Here is a 22,530-nt window from a genome sequence, read left to right as displayed (position 1 = left end):
GGTTGAACAGCTAATTACTTTTTTGACTAATAAGTTAGGAAGTTAAAGTCTTGGACAACGTTGTTCAGCGGAAAATTTTCTATAGAGAATTTATAAATTGGCACAAAAACCATTTGCAAGCTCGGTTCCACAGAAGGAAAAAAAATAATGACGTCGATTTTTCAGAACAAAATATTAAATTTTCCCACACAAACCTAAAGGTTCAAATTTACTCATGTAAACGTTTCTTCAAGATTCAGAAAAAAATCATGGATAAGCTTTGAACAGAAACGAAGTTCTTAAGACTCTAGGGGTTGACAAGTTTAAAAATAATCCCAAATCGACACAGTTTACTGAGCATGTTTTTTGATCAATTTGGATATGGTGACCCACGATTCCCCACCAGTTTTAAAAATCTAAAAAAAAAACTTTTTTTAAACAGTCAGAACTCGAGAAAATAATTTCCTAAAAAGTAAAAATAAAAATAACAAATGATACGTTAGAAATGTAGAAATCCATACCATTAATCTTTTTTCAATATCTGAATATGAACAAAATCGACTTAATAAATAAAACTCTAAAAAATGACAAAATCGACGAAATTGACTAAATTGATAATAGGAAAAAACATGAAAATTTACTTAATTAACTAATTTGACAAAATTATTAAATTGAACAAAAAATACAAAATTGACTAAATGGGTCAATTTAACGAAAATTTTAAAATTGAAAAAAATTTGAAACTTACTAAATTGACACAAAAGACAATTACGACAATATTAACTTTTTTGATTCACAAATGTCAATTATGTTGATTTTGTTAGTTTTATCTTATTATTTTTTTAATTTTGATATTTTGTTGTTGTTGTTTGTTGTTTTGTCAAACTACTTAATTTTATCAATGTGGTCAATTTTGTCAATGTTTTCTCATTTTTATTATTTTTGCCAATTTGGATATTTTAAATCATAATTAGCATTTTATAAATTTTATCCTTTATATGAAATTTGTCAATTTTGTCAATATGACCATTTTTATCAATTTTTAAAATTTGGTCAATTCTGTCAATGTTGTAATTTTGTCAATATCGTCAGTTTTGTCATTTATGTTAATTTTATCAATTTTATTAATTATATTATTTATGTTAATTTTGTTATTTTTTCCGGGTATTCATACCATCTCACTTTTTCTCTTATTTGACAATTTAGTGAATTATTCTAATTTTATTCAGTTTAGCTAGTTTTTTCACCATTCTTTCAGGAAGTGAAAATGATTGATCGACACAAATACGCCACTGCACTAGGAACGTTAGAAATATGTCACATCGTCAACAATGGCAACACTGTCAATAAACGAAGTGATACTGAAGGGCTGAGCATCATTTATGCCGGGATCTTTAACACACAAAAACAGCTACAAAAAAACAACAACTAATCTCTTGTACAAAATTCAACAAACAGTGATAGTTTTCAGACGGATTTTTAGAAACAGAAAAGAAACATTCAAACTTCGACAGCTACATATTTTACTTGTTTACACACCATAGATAGAGATTAGCGAAACAACTGGACGAAAAAAAAACGAAACATCGTTGTAAGTACACAAACACTATTTTTGTAAGACCGACACTATTTTATACTGTGGAATCATCGTTAAACATGAACTAATTTTTTATTCGTATCCCCATGTTCCAGTGAGATTTGTGATAAGTACATTTAGGTTATCAATGTAAAATAAACTTATGAAACTGATTTTATCTCCTTGGACCTGAAAGGTCCGAGCCGTTTCAAAAACACGAATTAATAAATAACATAAAAAAAATATTCGCCTTGTCTCCCGGTAGGACTTGAACCCACATCTTGCGCCTCTCCGGGGCCCATGTATTAACATTCTACTACAGGAGACAACCTGGCGTATGAAAGTTATACTGGTCGAGTGTAGATGTCTATCGGAATGAAGGGAATTGTGTTCCCATGTGATCATCATCATTTTCGTAGTCTATTTCTATTCTCATCATTTCATATACATATACATCGTGCAGTATATGAGAAGGCAATGCTAATCTTGCCGCGCTCAAAATATCCAAATTTGAGTCAACTACCGTACGTTGAAATGATGAGAATAGAAATAGACTACGAAAATGATGATGATCACATGGGAACACAATTCCCTTCATTCCGATAGACATCGACACTCGACCAGTATAACTTTCATACGCCAGGTTGTCTTCTATAGTAGAATGTTAATACATGGGCCCCGGAGAGGCGCAAGATGTGAGTTCAAGTCCTACCGGGAGACAAGGCGAAATTTTTTATCGAATGCTTTTCAACATTAATTTTTATCTAGGCTAGTCTCTGAAATTTCGATTTACAGTTGGATTCATTTCCCTACAAAAAAGTTTCGCTGACTGAATGTTTGAGTCAAGACCCATCTCTGGGTCACAGTTTAAAAATATAAAAAAGTATTTTTTTTTCTTTCACGCACTTTCTACACACTTGCTAGATCCCTTGATAAAGGCTAAAAAAAAGCCGAATTTTTTTATGTTGTGATAAAAATCGTTTTTAAATCACATAACAGACTGAAACCGCCGAAAACATCCCAAAATATTGTTGTTTTGTTTTTAATTTTCTCAAATCTGTCAATTTTAATAAAAAATCATGCAATTCACAAAATTCATAATATTGAAATACGGACACAAATGCAATAAAAATGGTAAAATGTCTTTAATAAAAATAATGATAATGATAATATTGAAATGAAAATATAAAATTGACAAAATATTCATTGATAACTTAATTGGCAAAAGCTACAAAATTGAAAACTAAACGAAATTGACAAAAATGCCAAAACGACATTATTGAAATAATTGACAAAATTTTTAAAATTTTCATAAGTATCAAAACTAAAAAATCAATTGTTTATTCGACTGATTATTGAATCCTAGGTTATCGCTTCTTATTTTACTCCAGCAATTGTAATTTTACCCAATTATGTTTTCAATTTACTCGTTTTTTTTCACTTCAGAGGTTAATCCGGACAAACGTTAAATTATTTGGAATACATGGTTGGGCATCTTTTTAAAAAATTTATTCTTAATTTTATTTTTAAGTTACCATATACTGTAGCTGCAAAAAGAGTTATTTATTTCTTTATTATTATTTTCATAAACTTTTATCCTATATGCAATTTTGAATTTTTATATTTCCAAATAATTATGGATTTTTTTGCGTTAGAATTTCTTTAATCAAAATTTGATGATTCAGAATAAAAAAAAATACAATTTTGCTGACGAATTGTCTTATGCATGTAGTATCTTCGGTAAAGTTGCCCTAAAAACCATTGACTGCAACTTTATAGAAAAAAGCATGGAATGATCCATTTCTCATAGTATCTTCGTAATTAATTTTGTCACGATAAAGTTCCATCCTGAACCATAGGACAATGGTGGCTTCGTTGTTTTATTCTCAAAAAAACTAAATGTTTATGTGAAATTTCGATATGATGCTGTAGGTATAGGATTTGAAAAAAGCTAAATTTTCAATAACATTCTGATTTTAAAAAACATCAATCTTAAATTAACCCGATCGAGAGGTATCAAAGAAGCTTGAGAGAGTTTGACTTTTGTGATTCCAATCACGCTGTTGCCTAATGAGGCTTAAGCAATAAATCCAACTAAACGAAAACAGTAGAGTTGCCATAATGCGATAGAGTACCTACCTGGTACTAGCACCCCGAGAAGAACTAAACGGAAAGCGAACGATTTTCATTTTATTCCGAAAAGAAAACTAAAATAAAAATTTGATGAATGAACGCGAACCCGAACGGCGCGAAACGTAATCGTCGTCGTCGACGTCGCCATGAAGAAAGGAAAGTTAATATTTCCCGGATTAAATTTGATCAATGAAATTAATTCGCTGACGCTCTCCGCGCGATTCCAGATGACGACGACGAAGACGACAAAAACGACGCCGTCGATGAGAAAAAGGGCTGAATAAAATAAAACTCATTTTTCATTCACCGGGGCGCGCACTCAATCGTCTTGTACGAAGAATTTCCAGCTGGAATCACGTTCCCTGGATTAAATTTGTACCATCCACGAAGAGGACGAACGATAGAAATCGTCCAGGGGCTTTTGGCTCTCGTCTAGGAGGTTTGGTGGCCGGTAATTTGGTTTGCCCCATCGACTTCAATAATTCCCCCGAAGCGAATTCCGCCGGCCGGCCGCTAGAAGGCTGGCTGGTTCAAATCGCTCTCGCTGGCGTTTGCTGGCATAGTAATTGGATGATTAAAGGGATAGAATCCGAGCCAGAGTGAGTTTTGAGTGCAATTGTAGGGTTAGTAGGGGAGCTGTGAAGGGTTGTCGGGAGAATTGATTGCCAGCTTTGGGTGAAAAGGAAAACCTCAAATAATTCAGGTTGTGTATTTTTCCATTTGCCAGTGGGAGGATAACAGTTTAATTAGAGTAATTTTGAAAACAATATTAGAGGGGGTCAATTAGATGAGCCACTCGTGGAGAGCGATGAATTAGACTTCTAACTAAGCTTAGGCACGGCATTTGTTGGTTTCATCCTTTTCAACGTTAACTCACTTGAGGAAATTGGCTGTGGGTTACGAATGTTAGCATTTCTCTGTAACCATTAACATTGATTTCCACATTTCTAAAAAAAATAATTTTGACGTTTTCTTTTTTTTTAAGATGATCACACTATGCAATCTTTTTGAAATTTTTTGTTTACTTGAAACTTTAGAATTGATTTTCGATTAGTTAAGCGTGTGAAATTTTTAAAGTTGATCAGTTTTGAGTAAAGTCGATTACAGAGTAAATAACAGATAAACTAATCAACTTACAACAGCATTCAAAACAGATTTAAAATCGATTTAGTATCCTTAATTCAATCAATGATTCAGGTCTTGCCTAAATATTTTGTATCAAATAATTCAAAACTTAGAATAAATTAAACTTTATGATTTTCAAAATTTGAGTATGTGAAATAACAACTATTTTAAATATCATTTTGAGAAAGTTTTTGAGTAATCGATATTAAAGATTTGAACTTTTCTCAAGATTGCAAAACAATGTGACTAATGTTTAAAGAAATGTAAAAGATTCCATAGGCTTAAAATCTTCTTTCAAATTTCGTCAAAATTCTCGTATTTTGCTGAATTGAAAAATATTTCGAAAAGAAACCTTTCATAACTAATTTTCGGAATATTATTGAATTAAAACCTTTATTTTCAGAACCTTTGTAGTGTTCCATAGTTTCGCAAGAAAAAATTTGCAAAATTATTTTATGATTTTGTTTACCTATTTTCATAAGTTATCTAGAAAAGTAGAACCTGGTAGAATAAAAAAAAGCAAATTGAATAATGGAAATCTAAGCCCCCAAATAATTCATACTTAGGTCTTAACACATTGCGGACCAACTAAGAGATATCTCGTTTTTCCCTTACAGATAATGTGCTTTAATTAGAAGAATACAGCAAATGTTTTGAATTTATCATTTCAACTGTGTTTCACAAAATCAAACACGACACTTTAGGCAACTCATAAACATTAAATTAGTAGATTTTGATCCAGTGATTTGCAAGACAGAAGACGTTGAATTTTAGGTGCTTTTAGGTTCCAATTTCTCCTCAGCGTGTTAAATTCATAACACCCTGGAAAAAGGTTAATTTTTAAGTTCTTACAGTATATTTGATGCGATCAAACTTTGAATCTGACCTGGACCTTAAAAAAGAAATGTGATGTTGTACACAATTTTTTTTCAAATATATTATTTTATTAAAATCGTCACACACAAGGAAACAAAAATATTTTTTTTTCCTAGGTGCAAAGAATTTAAGAATAAATTTGGATTAATTTGGGTGCGCTGATTTCAAATCTGCAATAAGTTTTCTCAACCAGCTCTTGTTTTTGTAACTTCTGAATTTTGTACAATTTTAACACTTTCAAGCAAAACCGTAGAACTTAAGAAAGATTTGAAAAATGAAGGTTTTGATCAACTTTCCTGAAGGCTGCGTATAAATTTGACTTCTGAGAAAAAAAAAGATGTGAAACATTTTGTTTTTCCAAAATGTCATTTCAAATACGAGAATTTAAAGGAATTTTAAATCCACATCGAATCTAAATTAAGATTGCCAGATTTTTTTTAGCACGTATCCGGGCCGGACGAACCGGGCAATTTGAAATAAAAACTTGGCCAAATCCAGACATTTGATTTCAAAAGAGACGACCATAAATACCGGCAATATCCGGGTGAATTTTCTCTAAACCCAACAATTTCTCAACAAAGATTAAGAAAACAAGTTGAAAAAAAATTTTTTTTTTTCATCAAAACTCATCGACAGATTTTGAATAGTATTTAAGGCTTCAAAAAACCTTTCATGATCATTTTTATAAAACTTGCTCATAAAAATTTCGTTTTAAACGTTTGTTGTTTTTTTTTTAATTTTATTTTCAAAAACTGAATCTTTGATTCAATTGAGGAGAAAATAGTAAAAATAGATTCAAAATCTATTTTTGATGGTCATGTAAGTTTGTTTTTTTAATGAGTTATCGATAATTGTTTTTTCTCAAAAGTGATCAAACATAAAATTTACGCACACCATATCATCAAACCAGAGGTGATGGACAATAATTTACAAAAAGCTACTTAACATGGTTTTATTTGTTCACAATACAAACACCAAAATATTACCTTTATTTATTTAAAACGCTAGCAAGTAATACCTACCAGTTAACTTTTCAAAAATGTTCTAAAACCATTTGAAATTTTTACAAAATTTCCCTTGTTTTATAAGGTGATCATCAAATCATCAAATTTTTTTTTATTTAAATAATGTTTATTAGGCCATTTACTTTTTAGACAAAGTTTTAGTAGGCCGAGGGTCAGCGGTTTTCTTAATACTAGGGGGTGGTTGGAAGGGGTAAGGAGAGGGAAGAGGGCGAGTGGTAGGAATTGGAGATTTTAAAATCAATTGTTCCCTCGATCGGGAACTGGGAGATCCATTGGTTTTGCTGCGATCATCTGCCTCATCCGACGATTGCGCTGGTGAGGGTTGAGGGGTAATTTTCTTCCGAGGGGGAGATGCTGGTTTGAGGTTTGCAGTTTGTTGATTTGTTCGCTTCTGTTGAGTTGGCTGCTGTTGTTTTTTGTCGTCGTTCGTTTTCGGCTCGGCTGGTGCTTGCGCTTTTGCATTGTCTATTGTTTTCGGTTGGTGCTCGTCCGTCGTTTTCACTACGTTGGCGAATGTTGGTTGTATACTGTTGGTTGGCTTGATCATTTTTCGGGCGACTGCAATTGGGATGTATTGATCGGTGCTTATTTTGATTGCTGCTGTTTCAGTTAACCAGGTTGGGCATGATCATCAATCGATGATCTTCTTTCAAATTTCGTCAAAATTCTCGTATTTTGCTGAATTGAAAAATATTTCGAAAAGAAACCTTTCATAACTAATTTTCGGAATATTATTGAATTAAAACCTTTATTTTCAGAACCTTTGTAGTGTTCCATAGTTTCGCAAGAAAAAATTTGCAAAATTATTTTATGATTTTTTTTACCTATTTTCATAAGTTATCTAGAAAAGTAGAACCTGGTAGAATAAAAAAAAGCAAATTGAATAATGGAAATCTAAGCCCCCAAATAATTCATACTTAGGTCTTAACACATTGCGGACCAACTAAGAGATATCTCGTTTTTCCCTTACAGATAATGTGCTTTAATTAGAAGAATACAGCAAATGTTTTGAATTTATCATTTCAACTGTGTTTCACAAAATCAAACACGACACTTTAGGCAACTCATAAACATTAAATTAGTAGATTTTGATCCAGTGATTTGCAAGACAGAAGACGTTGAATTTTAGGTGCTTTTAGGTTCCAATTTCTCCTCAGCGTGTTAAATTCATAACACCCTGGAAAAAGGTTAATTTTTAAGTTCTTACAGTATATTTGATGCGATCAAACTTTGAATCTGACCTGGACCTTAAAAAGAAATGTGATGTTGTACACAATTTTTTTTTCAAATATATTATTTTATTAAAATCGTCACACACAAGGAAACAAAAATATTTTTTTATTTCCTAGGTGCAAAGAATTTAAGAATAAATTTGGATTAATTTGGGTGCTGCAATTGGGATGTATTGATCGGTGCTTATTTTGATTGCTGCTGTTTCAGTTAACCAGGTTGGGCATGATCGATTGATGGGTGAGTGTCCTTCCATTTCGCAGTTTCCACAGTACGGGCGGTTTTTGCAGTTCTCACTGTTATGTTCTGTTGAGTTGCACTTACTTCACGAAAGGAGGCTGGTGCATTTTTTCTTAGTATGTCCATATCTCAAGCAATTCCTACACAGAAGCGGCAGCGGGTAATAAAGGCGAGTTCGCACTCGAAGAAATCCAAAGTGGATAAACTCCGGTATTACGGTACTGCTGATAGTAAGTATCAGCGTGGGAGTACCTACAATACCAGCGGGAGTTTTCTTAGTTATTCTTCGCACGTCTATTACTTTTTGCGGAGACAATTCATCCAACAACTCTTTTTCTTTCATTCCTTCAGCTTCATGGCAAGTAACGACACACTTTCGAATATTAAGACTTGGATGACGTCCGACAACAATAGGTGTACCATCGGACAGGCAAGTTAACTTTGCCAGTTCCCTGACTTGTTCTTTACTCCTACACTTTAGAACATACCATTCATTTTTCTTCTCGAAGAACGCGCCATCGATTTTTCCTCCAGCTTTCTGTTCGACGGATCTCCCAATCAAAAACGGATTTTGTGGAAGCTTATGCCCATCTGCGGCTTTCAGTGTTAAATAGTACAATCGTCCATATAGGTTCTGTGGATCCATCCATGTCGGTATTGTCCTATCCGGGGGTACACCCGGCGATGGACTCATCGCGCCTCTATCACTTTACAACTTTTCAGTTCAGAAAACAATAGTCTTTGTCTAGCGAGGACCGAACACAAAAAGCGACCGGTCTCGTTCGAGGCTGAGAAGGAACTGAAATCATCAAATAATAGGGGAAGAGGGGGCATAATGCCCACGTTAAGAAGAAAGCCTTGTTTCAGAGTACATTTGAAAAGATTAACTTTACTTTTCGATTGTGTTTGGAAGTTTGGAATGTTGTTTGTTGAAATATGATAGTTAGAATAACTGGAAGGAGAAAAAAGGCCACAAATTTAATGAAGTTTGAAGAGTAGGTTGAAAATTGGATTTCAATTTCAGTAGGGGCATAATGCGCATATGTGTGTACCCAATCGCGCCGTTTAACGTTTAATAAGTGTTTATTGATTCAAGTGCTTCCGAAAGTGTTTGCCAGGTAAAAACACTTCTTTTCTACTTCACAGATGGAAAAATATATTGCTTCGCGCAATGCTGCCAGATATACTGAAATTCTTGTGTAAAGTTAATTAAATCTATATTAAATTTAGGAATTTTGAATATATTCGTTTATATTCAAGTTATGTTTTCCAAAACAACATGGAAATATCTTTAAAATTGTTGGGATGAAACTGCATATAAATTTATACAAATATGAAACATGCTTAAAGATAAACGGACATGGCGCGTTTTGCCCCACCTAGACATGTTTATTAAAAATCGTTCAAAATAACAGAAAAAATAATCGAATTAGAAAATTTTTCGTTTTGTGATGATTTTAAAGACCAATGTTCATAATTGTAACATATGTCAGGTTTTTTTTTGCCGATAGATGCCGTAATTCCTTACGAAAGTCAAGGAAAAAATTGCAAGGAATATGGCTTGAAAAATATTTTTGGATTTTTGCAGAGATTTATCATACATTTGATGCTAATTTTTTGTTCAAAAGGTTTCTACTGTTAATTAGAAGGGAATAACGTAAAGAAATTTTAAAATAAGTGTATAACTAGCTAGATATCGCAGTGGAGCGTTTTGCCCACAATGGGCATTATAACCCCAGTTCCCCTAGATGTTAAAAATGCATGTATGTAGATATATGTGACAACTCACTATCTTCATTAAAAGAAAAACAAACATGAAATATTTAATTGCTTGAATCTCTTTTGATCTCCAGTACTCAAAAATTCTGGAGCATACACATGAAAAAAAATCTTTCCAATCAATTTTTTAATGACATATCATGATTCGAAACCTTAAATGTAGTTCAAAACGAAGAAATATGTTTATTTAGAAAATTATTTTCTAATTTGCAGGTTTCCTAAAAAAGTCTGTTTCTTTTTCAATTTCGCAGCGAGTCAAGTTTAGCCTTCAACTCATAACCTATTTTTTCCACTATTCGTTTATAAAAATAAAAAATTTGAAAAAAAAAATAGAAAAGATAAAAGAAAATTTAGATAATAAAATGAATTAAATAATTAAAAATTAAATAAAATAAATCAAAAAAATTAAATTAAATAAAACCTTTTTAAAATCTCCATCCTATTCATTATGAAACTTGTAGGAGTAAAGTTCACAAATTATAACTAAACTTCAATTTTTATGATTACAATAAGGTTCCCACGGATGATATGCATGAATAGAATGAATATATTCTTAATTTGAATACGATTTCTATCTATATTCGTTTTTTAATACAGAATTTCCAATGAACAATTCTATGTCTGGAAACAAATTATGGAAATCCAGTTCTGAATTGAAAACTCCAATAAATCTTTATACTTAAGCAAGCATTTTACTAAATGTTGAATGAAAAATATATGCTTTTAAATAAAGTTTTTTGATTATATTCATGAAAAGAATGAATATATATTTAGAATATTTATTGATTTCTTTCTATATTCGTTTATTAAAACAGAGTTTCAAATGGACAATTGTATGTCTGAAATCAAATTTTGAATTTCAGTTCAGTTCCGAATGAAGAACTTCAACAAATCTTTAAGCTTAAGCGATTGTATTTGACTGAATGTTGTATTGAAAATATATGCTTTTATAATAATTTTATTATCAATAATAATGTCCTTTATTTAGAAGGGCTTCAAATATCGCGTGAATTTAGTAATCAAATTTGAAATTTTATTAATCAGACTGTATAGCAACGATTTTGGATTATCATTTAAATTGAAATTTTTTCAGTTGGTTCAAAACGATGATTTTTCCTTTATGGGATTAATCCCTTTTTATTCAGAAAATAGGTAGCCATATTTATTTGCAAAGTCGGCGACTTTCGGTCAATTTTTTTTCGAATCACAGTAGAAACCCGCTTATTTGAGCTCCGGTTATCCGAGCTTCCACGTTATCCGAGCCACAAATTTTTTTAACAAAATTTTTCGATTTCATTTAGCCCCCTGATTTATAAGAGTAGAATATAGAAATTTTGAGCGATTTAAGGCTTTCTTCATTCAAGTTCGTTTGAGATAAATTTGCATAGGGCACTTTTTTGAGCCTTTCTACAAAATGTATAATTCGAAATTCATTGCTACCCTAGTAAATGGAAAAATGAGAAAAGTTAAAAAATCTCAAATTTAATGACTATTTTGCAAAACCATTAGGTGCCTCAAAAAATAAATTGCAAAGTTTCAATGCCGATCGGACCTAACTATGTGCCAAAAAATGTACTCTCGAGCAAAATGATGCAGGACTATTACATACAAACATTCAAGCGCAACAAGATAAAACATAAAATGGGATATTCATTTTATTGGATAATTCATCCCAGAAACGAGAAAATAAAAAAAAATCTGTCGGTGAGAATCAAACAAACAACAATATAAAGCTTAGTTCTTTTAGAAATGGGACAGTTACGAATGCCTGTATCTTAAAAACCATTCGTTTGAACAAAATACTTTCTATGAAGAAAAAGAAGGTAATGTTATGATCTTTCATGAAAAAATTTGAAAAAAAATATTTACCGGTTTTTGTTAAAGAAATTTTTACTTTATTCTTAGTATCTCCCTTTGGCCGGCGCACACTTTTTTCAGTCATGGTATTGATCAGTTTCTCCAGCTTATACTTCGTAAAATCTAAATTTTAGGTGGTTTCACCCTCCTTTTTCAATTTCTGATACTTTTTGGTCCAATACTTCTCTGGAAACTGGAAACTGGAAGCATTTTAGTGGATACAGTTGTTTCGAAATGAACAAATTTGATTATTTTTGACCATATTTTTGAACGTTTTTTTTTTCGGTACCGGTTTTACAGCTTAAGAGCTTTGAAACTATCAAAAAATGGTTGTTTGAGGTTGGATTTCAATGAGTCATCACTAGGCAACACTTTCAGCTTATCGGAGAAAATTGTTTTGGACATTTCAGCGATCTACCCTTAGTTTTTCGTTTATTGAAAATTAAAAATGCTGGTATGAGACTTGACTTCCTTGATGATCCTTAACCGTTGTTGCCGATCATGTGCTTCTCTCCAATGCTTGATTTGAACTTTGTGGCCATTATTGACAGTGTTTGCATACTTATCAACCACAAAAACTCGGTAATTCTTTGAATAATCAACGGTATTGTCAGCTATCAATTTGATAATGACGTATTTTCAAGGAAACTGTGCAAAATTATTTTTTTCTTTTTCCCTTGCATCGTAAATATCTCAAAAACGCGTAAATTTTAAATTTTGAAAAAAAATAGGTCGAATAGTACTTTTTACAGGCAACAAAATGCTGTCCAAATTTTCAATATCCAATAACTAGTTAACGAGCTATTAGCAAATGAAAGTGTCCCATTTCTAAAAGAACTAAGCTTTACATAGCCTTTCAAAGCTGTTCGGGTCAATATGACCGAAAACTAACAATCAGATCATCTTAATCTTCATTCCAATATACTGAAGGACTTAGATTTTTGAGAAATAAAGCATGTTCTGTGAAAAAGATAATCGAGTTAATGAGAAAAAACTAAAATTTGAGTCTTACAAATCAGTTCATTGAGAAATGAGATACAGCGAAGCAAAGCCAAATTTTATGTCATACTAGCTGACCCGGTAAACTTCGTTTTACCTTCTAAAGAATAAATCGTTATAAATGTTTAATTTCATCTAAACGTCCTTAACTGCACCGTGCTCGCGAATAGATTCTTATGGAAATCGTAACAAATAAAGTTGAATTTGTATTGGGACCACTTTCCATAAAAAAAATGAGATCCTTGAAACTATTATACAAATCATCACTGACCCAAAAAACCCTCGGATACCAAATTTCACTTCATTCCGACCGACCATTCATACGTGATGTTGTTACAACGAAAACGCCTCCATTTTTATATATATAAGATGTGAAGAGATAACTTTGTATGGGGACCCCCCTTTCATAAAAAGTGAGATTCTTGGAACTATTATACAAACCATCTCTGACTCAAAAAACCCTCGGATACCAAATTTCACTTCATTCCGACCCACCATTCATACGTGATGTTGTTACAAAGAAAATGCCTCCATTTTTATGTATAAGATTTTTTAGTAAGATTTTTTTCTACCGGAAAATCTTGGATTGCAGTCAAAATTATCTTCGGACCCTATCATTTTTGATTCATGTATGTATGTATGTATGTAGATAATCCACTCGGACCCTATCATTTTTTATTCATACATTTTTATTCTAGACAATTCAAAAGATCACAGAAACGCCTCAATACAGCAACGCTGTAAAAAATTATAAATCGGTATTGAATTTTGAAAAGGACAAATGCGCCAAATGTAAACAAATCGAGTTATTAGCAGAGTGACATAGTACGTTCGAAGACTCAAATTTTGATTGCAACGATTACAACTCTGTTCAAAAACTGAGCAGTTTGTTGCAGTTGCAGCAGTTGAAAAGTAAAAAAGGGTGCAAACATGTTGCAGCGATTTTTTATTTGCCTAACCTAGCATGTGACCTTATACTTTCTTTATCTTATAAAGATTTTTTGCTTATGCAGATTCGACTGTTATAAGAGTCAGATATTTTTTTTTTGATAACTTTTCATCTAAGTCATTCAATGTTCTGGGAATAAGTTTTTTTCTGTAAACATCACATCTTACACAGCTTGTTTAATAACTTGTTACCTTTGTCATTTTTCAACCATGGCTCTATGATTGTTTGCAATGGGAAGTTGCTTCAATTCCATTGTAAGATTATTGTCATGGTTTGGGATAAAATTAAACGGTGAAACCTGAAACATTTTTTTTGGATCTCCGAGCAGAGACGAAATTTACGTACGTTAAGCCTTCAATCATGGTTTAAATCAAGTGCTGGTTGTATGGTATTAAAACCCATTACATAAATTCGATCTATTAAACTTGATGAATTGCTCCATTCAGTTCAAATTGAACTGTTATTTCCGTGAACAAGACTTTTCCCAATTATATGACTGATTTAATTATTCTGCTCCTGATATACGTACACATCAGGCGCGGTCCTATGGGGGGGGTGATCGGGGTGATCACCCCCCCCCCCAAGCGGCAAAAAACCGTTATAAAATACCCGCAAAAGCTCGAATTTCTATAAAAAGTTGGAACTTTTCTTAGTAAATGTGCATTTCAATTTAAAAAAATTTCCACTCCGTGGGGGTGTTTATTCAACAAAAAAGTTAATTTATCACTTAAAAAGCTCAATTTTGAAAAATGTCGGTACACCAAACTCAAGCAACTGTAACTTGCTATTCCCTTGACCGAATTACACCAAATAACTTTTGTTGATAAGTAACTCAACAAAAGTGTGTTGTTGAGTGTTGATTTTGAATTTGCTATTAATGAAATGTAAACACAACATTTTTTAAATTGTCACTTATTTCCCTCATATGCTTAAATTAACACGTGCAAATCGTAATAAATTTTATATTTGCTTCAAATTCAGTTCTTCAAAATTCTTGATTTTGTTTTGAATTTTAATGAAATGACAAAATGGAAAAAAGTCACATAGGGGTTGAATATGGTTATAACACCTAAATACTTGAAATATTTGTTCTGCGGTCGTCATACATTTATTGCAATATGCAGTTTCTTTATTTTTTGCTCAAATTTGGAAGGAAACAATAAAAAAATCATTTAACTTTAAACGTACGGAGTCATGTGATTTTCAATTTTCTTTATTTTTGAAATTTCTACCATGTTTAATGGATTAAAAGATCATGGTCGTTCTTAGAGGTAAAAAAAACCTTTGGCCTTCAAGTGTTAAATTGTCTTTAGTCTAAGAAATTTAAATTTTAGTCAAATTATCCATCGGAGTGATCAGTTTTCCAGTAGGCGTTAAAGAAACGTGTGACTTCAATTGACTGTCTAACTTTTTAATGTTTCTTTTTGCTATTTAGTCATCAATATTTCACTAAACAAATTCAAACGTAATAAACAACAAGTAATGATGCCGAATTAAATTCATTTTTGATGAAGCTTTGAGCAGCGAAAAGCTTCCCATTAGATTTTTTTTGTATTTCAAAATATTTTTAAAATCAATGGAAAATTATCAATTCAGAATAAGGAAAAATTATTCTAATAAAACTTTAACTTAAGGAAAAAAAAACTAATACATATCTGAAATTTAAATATAAATTTGAATTTAAAATTCTGTCTTTTTTCTTTTGTTTACAGTTGGTTTATTGAGAATTTGTGAACTTTATGCAATTAAATCAGATGTTTAATGCTAACCTCATTTTGAAATCTAAAGTAGTGCTTTTTTCACTTGCGTTTACAAGAAATTGATGACTTTTCAAAATAAGAATTCAGGTTCTGAACCACAGTAAAGGTTCTTTTTTGCGAGTTTTTTTTTTCACCCTTAGTGTTTCACCATTTAAATATGAATTATAAACTTAAAATCAATAACCTATATAATGAAATTCAAAAAAAATTTAAATTTCAGATCTGATTTTATTTAATTCTGTTTGAAATGTATCACATAAAACATCCATATTATGGATGACAATGAAAATAATTCAAGTACTGCCAAACAGGAATCGAATATAAAATATTCATAGTAAGAGTTTAAATTTAAAAAAATCTTCTCAAAAGATTTCAGCAACAAAAAATCAGAAGCAGAGATTACGTGTTATGACTTTTGTATTCCCTATGAGTTTTAACAGCCAAAAAGAAACAAAAAGTATTTATGATAGCTATTTCGTTATTGAAGAATTGGCGTTGGCGATAGAGATTTAAATTGATCTCCAGAACCCAAAATCTGGATTCAAAACTATAAAACAAGGAAACAAAATTCACATTTTCCGAGGTGAAAAGAATATGGAAACTGATTTTGACTTATTAAGGATCACTGAATGGAAATTTGTATTTTTTATCAGCTCTTGTTTCTGATATAAATTTTGAAAATACAAGTTTCATTGAAAAAATTTGTGCACTTTTTGGCAAAAGTGTAAATATCAAACGATTTAGAAAAAAAAAGTTTAACTTAATGGTAAATTTTCATGAAGACTGTGAGTAATTTATCATGAAAAAAATACTATAAAAGTAAGTATGTTTCCCCATTTAGTAAAATACGGAGATTATCTAGATGAAATCTGTGCTGTATTTTTCCGGGAATATGTCAATTTTTGGCATTCCTCCCTCTAATCTGAATCGTTGAATAAATAAAGGATGATGAAAAGTTTTTACATTGTTTTTGTTGTTCATGTAGGTTAGTTTTTCACTCTAAACTGTTTAGTTTAAAAATTACTAAATGCCAGATAATAAGAAAGGAATAAAATATAACAAAAAATCGAGTTTGCGACAATTTTTAGAAACAACATTCACCTTTCAAAATCAGTTAGCCACGGTTTTAATTTTTCCCATGTGTATTAAAAGTATCCCCTTATCATTCTACTTTTTTGGCAACAAGGCAATCTATCACGCTTAACAGTCAGCAGATCTTTTAATGATTTTTAACCAACACTACTGGATTTCAAGATCTACAGCAATTATGACTGCTTTCAGCACATCTACACAATAATATTTAAATTTTAAGTTGAAATTTAACTTAAGGTTTGATATTCTGAATCTTAAAACTTGGCTAGTTCAAATGCAAATGATTGAGACTCTTCACTAAAGAAAAGTATCAAAATATAAAAGTATTGAAAATTTTAAATGTTAACTTTAAAATCAAGAGCATATGATATTAAATTAATTTCCAGAAGCTTCATATTCAGTAACTAATTTTGATAATCGTATTTTTCTATTTTATTTATATTTAAAGTGTTGATTTTATATATAGTGTTTGAAAATTTGAAAATAATAATGCTAAATTTCTAAATCACGATTCAGTGAATGCCCCAATGAAGAATTTAATGCCCGTTAGTTTTGTTTGTTAATTAGTTTATCGGCCTTATCGGTGAAAAGTAAAATACTTCCGAAAAATTATAAAGTATCAGAGCGCTTATAATTAGAAGCTCAGGAAAAAAATGAAGATATTTTGAACAATTTTTTTCTACATTTTCATCTCTCAACAGCATGTGTATTATTTTTCATTGAAAAAATTACATTTATAACGAAAAATTCTATAAAGAGCTCTTAAAATGACAATTTCAAAATACCAGATATACCTAAAAATAAAAAATAAAATTATCAACATTCTTTCGCAGAGGATATTATAGATTCGCTGGTTGTTTTATAAAAGGATCTGTAAGTTGTGTAGAAGGATATTGAAATGAGTATGAAGAGAAACTTTGATAAAGTTTTCATAATTCATCTCTTGTTTCATACTTTTTCAAATACATGCAGTGTGCAGGTAATATTGTAGATTCATTCGCAACTGACCATCCCCCCTCCCGCGACTCCTCCCCCCTTCTTTCATTCACTCAAACGATCGTTTTTTCACCAGAAAAAACGTTCCTTTAATCCTTTATATCGACTGATTTTTGAAAATTGGAAAATCACCCCCCCCCCAAGAGCCAGCTCTAGGACCGCCCCTGGTACACATGCTTGTCAGCTCCGATTGTATTGGTAGGTACTAGTGGAGAAATGAAAAAAAACTCAGCCGACCGGGTGTGGAAAATGAAAAAGCAATTAAAATAAAAAATTCAATAATTTTCCCGTTTTTTGGTTTTTCCATCTGAGTGGACACCGAAAATAGGCATTCCACCACCATTATCATCGGAATGATGGAAAGCTATAAAAGAGAGGGTGGGAAGAAACAATATAAAAGATGAGGTAAAAACAAACGTGCAGCTGGTAGCAAATTTGGGTTAATCTATTTTCCGATTGCAGTTTGGTAGAAGTGTGTGTTTATTAAAAGCTTCATATAAATAATGTCTCTTTTCGCTCTCTCTCGATTTGCAGGGCAGCACGACAGCAGCGCCCCGGAGCGCCTATCCTGGAGCACCACCGCCCTCAGCCGGCGCCCAGACGGCCTCACTGAAAGGAGGTGCCCAGAGACCCGCTATGACTAGTCCAGCCGGCGGAATCCCCGGTGGTCCATACAGAGGAACTGGCTACGGTTACGCGCCGACACAGCAGGCGGCCTACCGATACACGGCCCCGCTCACGGCGCAACCGACAGCCTATGCGACCTACACACCACACACCACTACCACGGTAAGTGCACAGTTCTTTTTCTTACAAATTCCTCGGTTCGTGCATATAAGAGAGTTTTTTCACCGGAATGTCCTTACATTTTTGAAATAGTTCATCACTTTCAATATTTGCCATAGGTGAATTTAACCCTTCAGAGGTGTTCGCGCCAATATGATCCGAAGCGCATATTCCAAACATCTTAATCAACATTCCAATATGCTGAAGAAATATTTTTGGAAATTATAATTAAATGAACGGAAAAAATCTTAATTATGAGTTTGGAAAATCGGTTAGTTGAGAATTGAGATACAGCGCAGCAAAGACAATATTAGAAGTCTTTGTTTTAAGTACGATTTTTTTCTACCAAAAAATCCGGAATAGAGGTCACAATGTTCATCGGACCACCCCCTTCCCCCCTCCCCACATATTTATACATTTTCGGAGATATGTATTCTATAAAATCCGAAAATTAAAGAAACACTTGAATACTGCAATGCTGTCAGAAATAATAAAAATATTTATGGGCCTTTTTCCATTCGAAACCAACTACAGAAAACCTGGAAAACTGAAAATAAATTGTGGAGGAACATTCGTGAAATCAACTTGATTTTCATCATCACTTCCATCTGTACCGTTGAGCCGTCAACACGTACGCCGGAGCATCGTATCGTTGCTGTGTACCTGCAGGAACATTTTACATTATTTATTTTTTCCTTACCTGTATTTCAATCAGCACTTTTCAGTGCTAAAATTATTTTCATTTTCTTTTATTCATATTTTCTCTTTTCTTTCCAGCATGGGGAAGTCTTCGGCCGACTCAAGGGCCGGAAGAAAACGGATTGCTGAACCTAATCCAGGGCCATCTGCCAAAAAAGTTGAAATTTCCAATTCATTCGATGTCCTTCATAACATCGGTGATGAGGAAATATTCATATTTAATTCTGATAAGAGTACTAAGAAACCTTCTTCTTCTTATACTCTTAAAAACGAAAAGATTCCACCAATAACGGTCACGATTCCTGACTTCAATGCCTTTCGAAAAGAAATCGTCACTTCCGTCAAGGATGTGAAGATTTCTTTTCAGATCGGTCGAAGGGGAACTGCTCGTATATTGGCGGAATCTTTTAATGATTTTCAAAAGGTTTTAAATTATTTGAATAATAAAAAACACCAATTTTTTACGTACGACGCTAGAAGTGATCGTCCTTTTAAAGTTGTACTTCGTGGTCTCACTGGCGATCAGACACCGGATGAGATCACAGCTGAAATAAATTCTTTGTTAGGTTTTTCTCCAATTCAAGTAATTCAAATGAGGAAAAGAACCAACACGAATAATACCAGTAGTGTTGGTTTTGCTCCTGAACTTTATTTGATCCATTTTAAAAAGGATCAGGTTAATAATTTGCAAATTCTTGAAAAGGCTCGTCTTATGTTTCATTGTCGAGTCAAATTCGAACCTTTTCGTAAATCTTCAACCAATTTCCTTCAAAACATTACGCAATGTCGTCGTTGTCAAGCTTTTTGTCATGGCACTAAAAATTGTAGAATGAATGCCAGATGCATGTTTTGCGGCTCATTCGATCATGAAAAATCTAAATGCCTTTTTGGTGGTGATAAGCCAAAAACAGAATTTTTTAAGTGTGCGAATTGCGCAGGTAATCACTCCTCGAATTCGCTAGATTGTCCCATCAGGGCAAAAATTGTTGCTTCTAGGAAAAGCCCCAAAGTTTCCAGAAAAGTTTCTTCTCCTCCTTCCTCTTTTTCGTCTACACACGTCAGACCGGCAAACAACCTGCCTGTTCGCAGTCAGCCTCGGCCTACATTGGAATCACGGCTGGGTAATACCCGAAGTGATTTTAATGTTACCTGGGCTGAATCTGCGCCCCAGACTCGTTGTTTATCGTTCTCAGAGGTGGTTGAAAATGGGTTTCCCTCTTCAGGTTTAACTAATAAAAATGGGAAAAAACCAAGTCTCAACGTTCATGCGAAGGCTTGGGAAAATCCCCAAAATTCAAATACTTGTTCTTCTCCTTCATTTTCTGATCCTAACAATTTTGTTGATTTGGGTGAGATTACTGAGGAAAAATTAAAATTTTTGCATCAAAATTTAATGGAAATGATGCAACTTATGTTGAAAGCAAATTCAATGTTTGAAGCTTTCCAAACTTCTTTTAATTATGCTAACAAAATTATTATGACTTTACGATTCCCTCATGGATCCAAATAGATGTTTAAATATTATGAATTGGAATGCTAGATCTTTGCTGGCTAACCAAGATGAATTCTTTTTATTTTTGAAAACTCAAAACATACATATTGCTGCCATCACTGAAACTTTTTTAAAGCCAGACAATAACTTGAAAAGCAATGCTTTCTTTAAAATTTTACGAAATGATCGACTTGATCGACAAGGTGGGGGTGTAGCTATTGTCATCAATAGTCGTCTCAAATTTAGACTTCTTCCTTCTTTCAATACAAAAGTCTTAGAAACAATTGGAATTGAATTAGAAACTTCTATGGGGAAAATTATAATTGTTGCCGCATATTTGCCTTTCCAATGTAGCGGTGAACAGAAAAATTTTTTGAAGGGAGATTTACAAAAACTCACTAGAAATAAATCTAAATTTTTTATTATTGGTGACTTTAATGCAAAACACCGATCTTGGAATAATATTTCATCAAATTCAAATGGGAATATTTTGTTTAATGACTGCTCTGCAGGTTATTATACTGTTGAATATCCTAATGGGCATACTTTTTTTTTTTTTTTTTTGTAATTTCTTTATTTGAACCGGCTCATACCTTTCAGTTTGACGGAGCCAACATCGAGGTTTTGTATATACAATGATTGCTTAAATCTATTTTACAATGATGTTAGGACAAGAATAGAATAGGAAAGAAAAGTTTTTACAGACGAAGATCGATAGCTTTAAGAAAAAGATAAATTTCGGACATATAGCCAAGGTCCATCGCAGCCAACACATCTCTAACTGGAACATGGGGTTGTCTACCTCGGGCCCGAAGGGAACCTTTTAATTTCGCTCTAGCGACAGAGTGGACTTCACACGACCAAACAACATGCTCGATGTCGTGGTAACCTTGGCCACAAACACACAGATTGCTGCCAGCCAGATTCACACGAAAGAGTAACGCATCCAAGGCACAGTGATTGGACATGAGACGAGAAAATGTTTTAATAAAATCTCGACTCAAGTCCAACTTCCTGAACCAAGGCTTAAGGCTAACCTTTGGGATAATCGAGTGGAGCCACCGACCCAACTCATTTTCGTTCCATCTACGCTGCCAGTTGACAACGGAATTTCTCCTTACTAGGAAGTAAAATTCATCAAAGGCAATTTGACGCTGGTAAATATCGCCTTCAATCGCACCCACCTTCGCAAGCGAGTCGGCCTTCTCATTGCCCGGTATTGAGCAATGAGAAGGGACCCAAACAAAGGTGATCAAGAAGCAGCGTCTGGATAAAACACTCAATGTTTCCCGTATCTTCGTTAGGAAGAACGGTGAGTGCTTTCTTTGCATAGAGCGGATAGCTTCAATAGAGCTGAGGCTATCGGTTATAATGTAGTAATGTTCAACAGGCCGGGATGTGACGCTTTCCAGTGCCCAATGAATAGCAGCCAGTTCTGCGGTGTACACTGAGCACGGCGACTGAAGACTGTAGGAAGCATTACACGTTGCATTAAAAACTCCAAACCCCGTGGAATCGTTTATTAGAGACCCGTCAGTAAAGTACACTTTTTCACAGTTTATATGTCCATATTTAGCATTGAAAATTCTGGGAACAACTATTGGACGATGTTGTTCTAAGATTCCTTGAATTTCCTGCTGCATGGACACATCAAACTGGACAGATGCATTGTCGTAGTCAGGGTTGAAAGCACAAGTAGTAGAATAAGAAGATGAATGAACCTGCATTGACATAAATTCATAATATATAGTCATATATCTTGTTTGAAGATTTTGTTCAAGAAGCTGTTCGAAATTTGCAATCACCAATGGGTTCATGACCTCACACCTGATGAGGAACCGCAAAGATAGTGAAAAGAATCGATCTCTCAGTGGGAGTACGCCTGCCAAAACCTCAAGACTCATGGTATGCGTTGAGGGCATACAGCCTAATGCGAT

General features: G+C 33.0%; 1 protein-coding gene across 12 annotated transcripts in view; it reads left to right on the top strand.

The window, feature by feature from the left end:
- The window catches only part of LOC129751837 (protein alan shepard), an 873,165-nt gene that overhangs the window by 543,728 nt on the left and 306,907 nt on the right, over window positions 1–22,530 (top strand). For all 12 annotated transcript variants that reach the window (XM_055747580.1, XM_055747579.1, XM_055747578.1 and 9 more), the window contains one exon: window positions 18,151–18,405. In XM_055747580.1, the coding sequence (XP_055603555.1) occupies window positions 18,151–18,405 (255 nt within the window). The remainder of the gene's footprint in view (window positions 1–18,150; window positions 18,406–22,530) is intronic.

The sequence above is a fragment of the Uranotaenia lowii genome, chromosome 3, assembly GCF_029784155.1.
Source record: "Uranotaenia lowii strain MFRU-FL chromosome 3, ASM2978415v1, whole genome shotgun sequence".
NCBI lineage: Eukaryota > Metazoa > Arthropoda > Insecta > Diptera > Culicidae > Uranotaenia > Uranotaenia lowii.
This window is presented reverse-complemented; position numbering and strand designations above follow the sequence as displayed.